This window comes from Scomber japonicus, chromosome 2 (genome assembly GCF_027409825.1).
Source record: "Scomber japonicus isolate fScoJap1 chromosome 2, fScoJap1.pri, whole genome shotgun sequence".
Taxonomy (NCBI): Eukaryota; Metazoa; Chordata; class Actinopteri; order Scombriformes; family Scombridae; genus Scomber; species Scomber japonicus.
Genome location: NC_070579.1, coordinates 25,682,414 through 25,692,445, shown reverse-complemented (window position 1 = coordinate 25,692,445; position 10,032 = coordinate 25,682,414). Strand labels below are relative to the sequence as shown.

Here is a 10,032-nt window from a genome sequence, read left to right as displayed (position 1 = left end):
GACAGGAGTGGTGTGACGATGAAGATGAGCTGCTACGTAAGATGTCTGAGTGTTAATTACGGCATATGTAGGTTCACAGTTAAGATGCAGTTTGTGTCACACAGCAAACGCAGAGGCATTTAGAAATCAACCTCACCTGCCCCAAACAAGGCCTTTAAAAACATGTTTCTTAAGTTCAACTCCACCTCCTAATTTCTCCCATTGTACAAGAAAGAAATCTGTACTGTCAAGGAGGCTTCAGTATATCCACTGATACCAGAAGCCATCCTGTTATATCACAAATCACACGTTAAGTCTATCCATCTCCTTCACTAATGAGACCTTCCATTTGGCATTTTTACTATAAACACTTAAATATAATACTTCTTTTCAATATATCACCTCTTTTATATTAACAATAATAAATTATATCTATGGAAAATGGCACACTGTACAAGCAACATAAAAATATGGCCTTGATTTGTTACAACCAGTGAGTCTGTATTTAGTCAAATATTTACAAAGCCAGAAATAGGAAAGAAGATCAATGTCTCTCCAGACTGATATGTATTCTGTTTAAGTTTTATGAACATGGTAACACAATTATTAAACAATGCTTGACTTGCAGGCTTAATGTTCTGGAAAGATGCAACAAGCTACTCTGGTGACTGAATTACTGTCAACTAAATATGAAATATTTGAGATTTCCAGCATTTCAATTACAAAATCCTGATCTGAATGAGATGCCATCACTAGTCTGAATATCTTTTGGCTACATGACTTATTTTTTAAGCCCAGATAAGACTATCATTATTTCTTTAAAAAGCACTGTCTGTCGCAATATGTTGTGTATAAAGTTTAAAGCATAGCATCAATTTGAGTAGTATGGCAACAAAGGCTTTATTGTGATTAATTGTAAATTATCCAAGATTTTCTTCCCATAATGCATCTGTGTGAGTACTTGTGATTGTCTGAGCCTAAGACAAGTAAAAATTTACTGTCTGCTTGTGATGAGCATCAGTGGGCAAGAAATGTTTCTCAATCTTATGTACGTGTCATAAACTGAGAGGTGAGCGTCTCTCTCTGCAGTGCTTTGTTTGCAGTTACATCAGCAGGTCTTCCTTACAGCAGCTCGCCGAGTGTCCTTTCTGTTTCCACTCCACAAAGGCAACTACGCTGCCAAGAAGAGTTACAAGCCCTCTGTCAGGTGCATTTTTGAGTGGTAGCCATACCTCAGGGCATCCAAACATGAAAAGTAAGAGGAGGAACAAGTTCACTTCACAGCAGGGAGTGTCACTTCAGTCCGAGGTTGAATAAAGAGGCGTGTTACATCATAGTCTTGAACTTACGCACCTACAGATACAAAACAGGCACATTTTCACAAACATTTAAATACTGTATCAACTAACACACACACGCACGCGCACACACGCGCACACACACGCACACACACGCACACACACCATTCTTGCTCTCTTTTCTCAGACATTTATCCACCTGGTACCTCTGTTCGACATCTTGTCTCATTAAGCTCCTCCCTTCTCTTTGCATTGAGAAAATATTTCACTATCCCCTTAAATTTCATTCTGTCTCTGTTCCTTTTTTTTGGCTCCACACAGTCACTCTTCAGGATTTGAGGCCCATTCGGCCCATCAGCTGTTCATACACAGTCCAAGCCATAGCAGCCATCAGAGTGCGTCGAAGAGACCTGGGTACAGCCCCACGAAAAAACCCACGCAGTCCGTGCTCCTGAGGGAATGAAAGGACATGAAGGCTCAGTGATATGTTACAGGTTTAATGACCAAACTCTTTATATGAACCAGAATGTGTTGCTAATATTGCCTTACACTGAAAATGACCTGGCTAACCCATGCAACACATGCAGCTGTTGTGATTAACTGAGCACACACCATGTAGATGTAGCGAATGGCGTCCGAAGTTCTCCAGTGGGACGGGCTCACTTGAATGTGGGTCTTCACCACGTCTGCAGGCTGTGTGACCAGTGACGCCAAAACGCCTGCTACCACCCCAGCGCTGAAGTTCACCAGCGGGATGTAGGCCGATGAAGTCACCTCTGACAGGAGATAAGCCAGGTATTAGAAGGGAGCAGAAAAGTGAAATCCAACACTTAAGAGTTAAATCCGGGGGTTGGGGGGTGGACATTTTTTAATTGTATATTCTTCTCTGGGTAACAGGGACACATAAAATTTAACCTTTCGTAAGCATTCTGCTCATTTGATCTCCCACTTCAATTTTCTGATCCAGTGCAGCTCTCACCTTGAGGCATAGACTTCTTTGCCTGACTGTAGAACATGACGTAGATGCCGGAAAACGGAGCGTCTCGGAGCAGTGTGGCAGTCAGCCCCGAGAACAGAGCCCTGAGTCCTTCAGTCTCATAAACACTCTTCAGAGCCCCGGCAACACTCACATAGTTGTAATAGCCACTCTGAAACGACATAGAAACATATGAAATTAAAATGGCTCAGGTTAATTTACACCTTTGATCTCATGTGATTGGCAGTAAATGCCTACTTGCCAGGAAACAGGCAGCCGGATACAATTTTATCTACAGAATTACAGACCGCTGCGTTTGACAACTGGTTGTAAATTGTTGTCATTCATTCATGGATGCCGGTGAAACGGTTTTTAATTTGAGTTCAATGTCTGTTACTCATGGAAACTTCAAGGTTTACTGATCACTGTCTCTGTTTTCCTTAAAGTGCAATGTCATCTCAGTCAATGAGCTGCTAATAAATGAATAAGCTGAAGGCGGACATGTCACTCTCACTCTTTGTTGAATATGTAGATGGCAGGTGATTTTTAATAGATTCAAATGAACCCTGTGGAGTTTTTGACCTCTAGTAGGGCTATGGAGCAATTTTGAGTGAGTCCCTGTTTTGTCCTGTACAGGTGGACGAAGTAATGATCCAACAAAGGCAGAGAATAGAAGCATCAGCAAATAAATATGGATGTCAACCATGCAGGCTTTAATACAGCGTGTTCTGATGAGGAATATTTAAAGCAAACATAACTTTATTTGATTACAAGAAAACTCCACAGGACACCTTAAATTAACTTAAAAACATCAATTCCAAAAGCTGACAATATATCCATTTTTACTGCAGCACACAGTAGCGCTTTAAGCCAGGTTAAGAAAAATTTAATAGCTGCATCCAAAAGTTATTAAAAATGCTATTTTCTTCCCAAACTCCCAAGTCAGTGCAGAAGTGGATCAGTTAATATAGATTTATTGCTGACAATTTAAAATGTGTTTGCTGAGGGCTTATTATTCCTGGCGCCAATCTCCTCAGACCAAGTGGCTCATAACAAAAACATTTGAAACAAAATGACAAAGACAAATTAAATCATCGCCTAAAACTGCACTTCGTAATGAAATTAACAACAATAGTCAGAGAAAATCAGAAAAGTATTAAAGTCCATAAATTAAACAGGACGTCTCAGGTCAGATGGGCTCTGAAGGAACTGTCACTCACCTCAAAGCGTGTCTTAATAACAGTGAATGGCAGCATGGAGACCCCGGCCACAGCTCTGGCGCCCGCTCCGAGCAGAACAGCCTCACCAGCGTTGGGTGCTCGTTCGAGGATGAAGTGTTGCTTCAGGGAGTAGAAGGTGCTGAAGTAGATGCCCACACCGGGGATGCAGCGCACGAATGACTGCCAGAGAAACAAAAGTTTTTTTAGTTTTGTTGTCTCTTGTTGATGTGATGTCATTAACAGTGTTGGTACTGTAATCACATTACATATACCTGTAACGCAGTAATGTAATGCGTTACAGTGTCTATAGTCAGTCGCTCATATTATTTAATCTGTTGATAAATTAATTTTACACATCACCGGTGTTGCTGAGGAGTAACATAAAAGTTATGTAAATAGTAGTGTTAATATTTTCCACAGGGAGTAATTAAGTAATGTAATGCATTACTTCAAAAAAAAGTAACGAGTAATGTTTAATATATTACATTTTTTGAGTAACTTCCCCAACACTGGTGGTTAAAAGGTGGTTTTAGTTTTGAAAATGCCAACCAAGTGTAAGTGTAATATTTATTTAATCTGAAAATGTGATCATTTGTAATATGTGACATTGATTGACAGGATTGAGTGGCATCAAGCAGTGAGGCTGCAGATTGCAACCAACTGAATACCCCTCCCATTTCCCTCCCCTTATGTGTCAGAGAACCTGCGGTGGCCACGAAAAGCAAAATGCCCTCTCTAGAGCCAGTGTCTGGTTTGTCCGTTCTGGGCTACTGTAGAAACATGTCGGTGAAAAATGGTGGGCTTCATAGAAAAAGACCCACTCCCTCTGTAGATATAGAGGGTTCATTCTAAGGTTACAATCGTATTTTAATTATACACTAATCAAAACATGCTCAGGAATATATTCCATTTCTGTCAATAGAGCCCCCATAATCTTACAGACTGGTCCTTAAAAAGCAGAATTCATGTGGCCAAGTGTCTGCCTGCTTCTTAGAGTAAGACAGAGAGGTGATGCTAATGTGGGTTGACAGTGTGTCAGTGCTGGAAAACAAATGCCTGCACTTAATACTGCCAACATACAGATAATGTAAGAACAGGATTTATAATGACAGTAATTATTGTAAATGCTGGAAATAGAAAAATGTGGTAATTTACTCACCGGTGAAACTCCCTTCCACAGACTGAAGAAATTCTCTGTCCTAATAACGTTGATTAAAACACTAAACATCCCGACCTTTGGCGAACTGCAGGATGAAATGTAAGAAATGTTATGGACATATTCAAAAGGTGCAAGCATGTAAAAACATACATATAACGTGTTTGCCAATCAGGATGCACACTTGATGAGAACAACAAGAATGGAATGAGCTACCAATCGATCAGCTGACTGCCTTGGTGCATTCAAGAAAAATGTCTTACTTTAATAATAATAATTAAAAAAACTTGTGCCTTTTTCAGACACTCTTTTCAGTCACTGCCTTTTGATGCTGGATTATCTTGCCTCACTTGAAGGTTGCTTTGTATAAAAATGTCTGCCAAATGACTAAATGTAAGTGTACATAAATAACAGAGCACCTGTGGAGTGTTTAAAATAAAAATCTACTTTTGGCTGTTAACTTTTCCTGTTTTTGTCCTCAGTGGAGGTAATTACACCATAGAAGCCTGACAGTATGATTACAAGGTGCTGGTGTGACGAATTACACTATATGGGTCACAGCAGCAGACTCAGGCTGCTGTGCTGTGTATGAGTAAAAGTAAAAGAGAGAAAACAAAGGGGAAAAGAAATCTAAATAACAACAACAAGAGAAATCTGATGTACATGTGTCTGATGGCATGTAGTGGTAATGTGTTGCGTGTGTGTGTTTCCATTTTCATGCGTGTCTGTGTGTACGTGTGCATACACACCCTGGCTTGGCATTGTTCTGGAGGGTCTGCAGTCGCGTCTTTACCAAATCCAAAGGCTGAAAGAGCAGCGTCGAGCAGGTGCCACTGAGAGAGCCACACATAAAAGCTTTGAGAGCTGGGTGAGCCTGAGGACAATGTGTGAGATGTGAGAGTGAGAGAGAGAGAGAGAGAAAGATGATGATGGAGGAGAGAAGACATAAAGCAGAGAAGTGACAAGAGAAAGAAATGGCGGACAGATAGCACAGAGAGGGGACATAGAGGGGGATGTAGAGAGAAATCAGAATTACAGACAGAGAGACAGAGAAAGGAGATAAGGCAAAGAGAAATATAAAGGATTAGTCACAGTGTAAAAAAGCATAATGTGAAAATGTGCTGTTCATCATCTTTCAGGTTCTATATGCTTATATGTAGGAGCTGCAATGATTAGTTGATTAATCAAATCGACAGAAAATTAATCAGGAACCATTTTGATCATGAAATTATTGTAAAAAAGGCCAAATATTCAGTGTTTGCAGCCTCTCAAATGTGAAGACTTGAAGACTTCTGTGTCATATGTAAAAGTAGACTGGATATGCCTGGACTCTGGACTGCCGATCCAACAAAACATTGGAATTCTAAAAATATTTTTATAGACAAAGCAATTAATAGAGCAAATAATCACCAGATAAACTGATAAGGAAAATACTGGTTAGTTACAACATTACTTGACATTTCAGTGACAAACAAATAAAATAAGCCTGTAAACAGAGCAGAGGCCAGGTTCCCCCACAGTGGAGATGATGAAGATGTGCAGAGACAACACACACTGTGGTTACATGTCACATGGACAAACAGAAAGGGCATGAGACACAGACATGGACAGAAAGACAGGTGCTTATCTGCATTTGAAAGTAAACAGTTACACAAAAAACACTTGGAACCGCAACTCATGAGTCATTAATAATAAACACAAATACAACAACTACTAACAGAATAACATGTCTGCACACTGATAAGCTATCTGCTATACAAACATTCAATACACACTGTTTGTAGCTACACATGTGCCACGTTAAACACACACACACACAAACAACCCATAAGCGCACACTCCTACCTTTCCCAGGCTGCCTGTGGTACGGCTTGAAGAATCCTGTTTTTCCTGCATTTTGCCCTCTTTCACCTCCCTCTCTCTGTGATGCTGCTTTTACAAATAGCATATTATGAAATAAACCCCCATCTCTCTCACAAACCTTCCTTCTCTCTCTCTCTCCGTCTCTCTCTCCCGCCAACCCACAATGGCTTTCTCCTGCTTCTCACGCCACCCCCCCCCCACCCCTGGTTTTGCAGCCAAAGCAGAAGCTTAATCCACGCTTCGTTTTTCTATGAGCTTCTATCTTTATCTTTCAGAGACACACTCACACATCTGTATTTACCCCCACCCACCTAAAGCTCACTGCTAAATTGCATCTTTGTCAAACAGCATGAGTCATGAAGTGGCTCGCTATGTGTATGTGTATGTGTCTGACTCTGTATGTGTGTGTGTTGGATGGAATTTAAATGTGGGTCACAGAAAATGTATAATGTAGGAGTAAATTTATACAAGTTATTAAGGACCGACCAGAGTGTAGGATTTAGTGGCATCTAGCGTTGAGGTCTGTGGTGAGATAGCATCCAGCTTAATACCCCTCCCCATGCAGGAGAACCTAATGTGGTTACAAAACTTATGAAAACAAAAAAAGGCCCTCTCAAGAGCCAGTTTGGTTTGTCCATTCTGGGCTACTGTAGTAACATGGTGGTACAGCATGGCCGACTCCATGGAGGAGGAGGAGCTCACCATGTAAATATAAAGGGCTCGTTCTGAAGTAACGCAAACACAACAGGGATGGCAATATTAAATAATTTTGTCAAAATTCAAAAATATTCTATCAAATCAGGAAAAATCAACTTCGAGGGCAAACTCTTATGTGTATTCAACTTTATATTGAGTTTTTAGACAATTTTACAGAATCAGCAGCAGTCGTGTCTTGTATTTCGAAATGCCCTTCTGGCTTTCTCATCACCATGGGCAGCAAGAGAGAGCACAAAGCAATCATGCTGCTTTTTTTTTCTTTTCTTTTTTGATTGTTGGTTTTAGGCATTTTGCCTTAATTTGAGAGTTAGTGTAGTGAGAAAGGAAACAAAGAAAGAAAGAGGTGTGAAATGTAACAAGGGTCCCATGGCCCAATTTTTAAAGAGCACCTGACACTGTATTTGGGTTATATCAAGGGGTGGGTGACATGATGATTATACCTGCATGATTATTTAATTGACTAGTCGATCAACACCAACAACAGGAAATTAATCGCCAATTATTTTGGTAATTGATTTATCATTTTTCGAGTAATTTTTTAAGAAAAGATGCCCAGATTATCGGATTCCTTCCTCTCAAATGTGAATATATTCTGGTTTATTTAGTCTTGTGTGATTGTAAACTAGATATCTTTGAGTTGTGGACTCTTGGTCAGGACAAAAGAAGACTTTTGAGGACATCACTTCGAGCTTTGGGAAACAATGATCCATTTTTTTCACCATTTTTGGAAATTTTATTGACCAAACAACTAATCAAAAAAATAAATCAACAGATAATTGATAATGAAAATATTTGTAATTTCAGCCTTTAATCTCCATTAACCCATTTCCTAATTGATTTCCAATACATTTTACTGCATCTCACAAAATAACTTGCTTTGTGATTACAAATCTTATCAGTATTGTCCACCTCTTGTTTGAACCAATCAAGTTGGATCAGGTGTTCCTCTCTATCATTAATCCTTATTATCATATATCATTAACCACTGACTGGCAGCTAAGTTTTATTATAGTTAAATATTTACAGCTGAAAATGTGTAACTGCAGAAAAGTGTTGTAAGGTAAACACAAATGGTAGAAATGGTCATGGATGGGTGCAACAATTTTTTCATGTCTGTCTTAAAATATTTATCAGGAGTCAAAAAGATGGACTTTAGCACTAATATATCTACTTAATTTGATTAATTTTAATGGCTGAAGCTTCATATCAGCTTCAAATACATTTTAAATACTTTTTTACACAGGGTGATGGCAGGATTTTGTCCTCCATCACATACATCAAAAGTGCATTATATTAGGATCTTCTAATGTTCAGTGTGAACAGGAGGAATGATTACAGCAAGAGAAACAGATGTCAATGATCATTTGGCTGCCTGACTATCGATTAAGACAGACTTGAAAAATGTTGGACCTATCCTTTAACAGACTGGTTTCCTATTGTATGTAAGAATACATGATGGTAAATGTGTTTTAATTCACCCTGTAACTAACATGCAGGTCACAGTTTGCATGATGAGTTTAACACACACACACACACTCACCGCTGCTAGCTCCATCCTCGAGGTGGATGCCGAGTCCACTCTCTTCTCCCCTGGCGCTGCCGTTTTTTGAAGCTGGTTAATGTCGGCCAACGTTACTAAAAGCAAAAGGAGAAAAAAAAGGGAGGGAGATTACACAGCAGCCATGAATTACATTTCAAAACAAGAAGGTCGACTGCAAAGTCTGTCAGATGCCGGGTAGCAGCAAGCTAGATTAACTAATGCTAGCTACCGGTGTGATAAAGTGAAGGTGGTGACCTCTCAGGAAAAAGTATGCTGTCAAATGACAAGTTGAATCACACAATGTTACTCTGAATGCAGATGTCTGAACATGTCAGCTTTAATTTACAAAAAAAAAGATCATCCAACCTTTGAACAATGACTCAGATACACTCCTAGCTAGCTATAAGGATAACCTAGTCTGTTAGCTCCACTTTACCTGACTTTGAAGTCTTTTAAGGACAGATGGAGGTGATGGACACCCCTGCCAGCCTCAGAAACGGCATGTTTTGTATTCAATATGCCAATCCGCCAAAGTTTCCTGAGAATCTAACGATGGTAAAACTCTCAGCTGTCCCGAGTGGATACAGAAGTTTCTGGTACAGCTCAGTAGCTAACTCCGAGTTAGCTCTTCACTCCTGTAACTTATTTAACTTCAGTCTGCACCCTGCAATAACAGCACGCAGCTTAGTTAACGCTGTTGATGTCGGGCCGTGGGTCGAGTCCAAAAAGTCGTTTTTGAGTGAGAAAATGTAAACAGCAGCAGTAAGTGGCTGTGAACCGCTGCCTGCTGAGCTGCTGCGCGCTGTTAGCATCTGGCTAGCAGAGCAGCGTCACACGACAGAAACACTTCAGCTCAAAGGGTTTCACCAGCTGCACTGTTTGGTTTGAGAACTGGGGTTAGTGTGCCACATCTGCCTTAAAAGACACTAATATACATAGAGTATAGGGTTTATATTCTGCCGCTGTTACTTAGAATTTCTTATAAAACAAACTACGCATTTGTAATAATATCAACGGCCTCAAGGTGTCGCTGTTGGACTGCGTGTCAGCCCCATAGACGATAGACTGTATATCAAGATTACATCAAATGTATATAATGGTCTATGGTCAAGCCCATACTGTATAAAGATAATGTATATGTCAACCCCATACTGTATATAAATATATACATTATTATATACAGTTTATGGTCAGCCCCGAGATAATACCTAAGTAAGACCAGTTGTGACACAAGTTAGTTTTAGTTTTGCTCTTCATTGGTATGCTGCATCACGACCTGGTTT

At 39.9% G+C, this 10,032-nt stretch overlaps 1 protein-coding gene across 2 annotated transcripts; it reads right to left on the bottom strand.

The window, feature by feature from the left end:
• Positions 1 to 1,433: 1,433 nt before the first annotated feature.
• LOC128364707 (mitochondrial glycine transporter B-like) lies at positions 1,434 to 9,546 on the bottom strand. Of its 2 annotated transcripts, XM_053325303.1 has the most exons (8): positions 9,186 to 9,546; positions 8,750 to 8,844; positions 5,379 to 5,503; positions 4,633 to 4,717; positions 3,474 to 3,653; positions 2,257 to 2,425; positions 1,890 to 2,053; positions 1,434 to 1,728 (listed from the first exon to the last, which is right to left on the bottom strand). In XM_053325303.1, exons 2-8 carry the CDS (start codon positions 8,762 to 8,764, stop codon positions 1,606 to 1,608), a joined length of 861 nt encoding a protein of 286 aa, XP_053181278.1. In that variant the 5' UTR covers positions 8,765 to 8,844; positions 9,186 to 9,546; the 3' UTR covers positions 1,434 to 1,605. The 2 variants fall into 2 exon arrangements, with proteins under 2 accessions (XP_053181278.1, XP_053181286.1); XM_053325311.1 differs by lacking the exons at positions 8,750 to 8,844; positions 9,186 to 9,546 and adding an exon at positions 6,475 to 6,525.
• Positions 9,547 to 10,032: the final 486 nt, after the last annotated feature.

Coding starts and splice junctions, on each gene's coding strand:
- LOC128364707 (XM_053325311.1), bottom strand. CDS start 6,525: ATGCAGGAAAAACAGGATTCTTCAAGCCGTACCACAGGCAGCCTGGGA. Junction 4,718..5,378: donor CAGAACAATGCCAAGCCAGG/GTGTGTATGCAC, acceptor TTCATCCTGCAG/TTCGCCAAAGGTCGGGATGT. Junction 2,054..2,256: donor AAAGAAGTCTATGCCTCAAG/GTGAGAGCTGCA, acceptor ATCTCCTGTCAG/AGGTGACTTCATCGGCCTAC.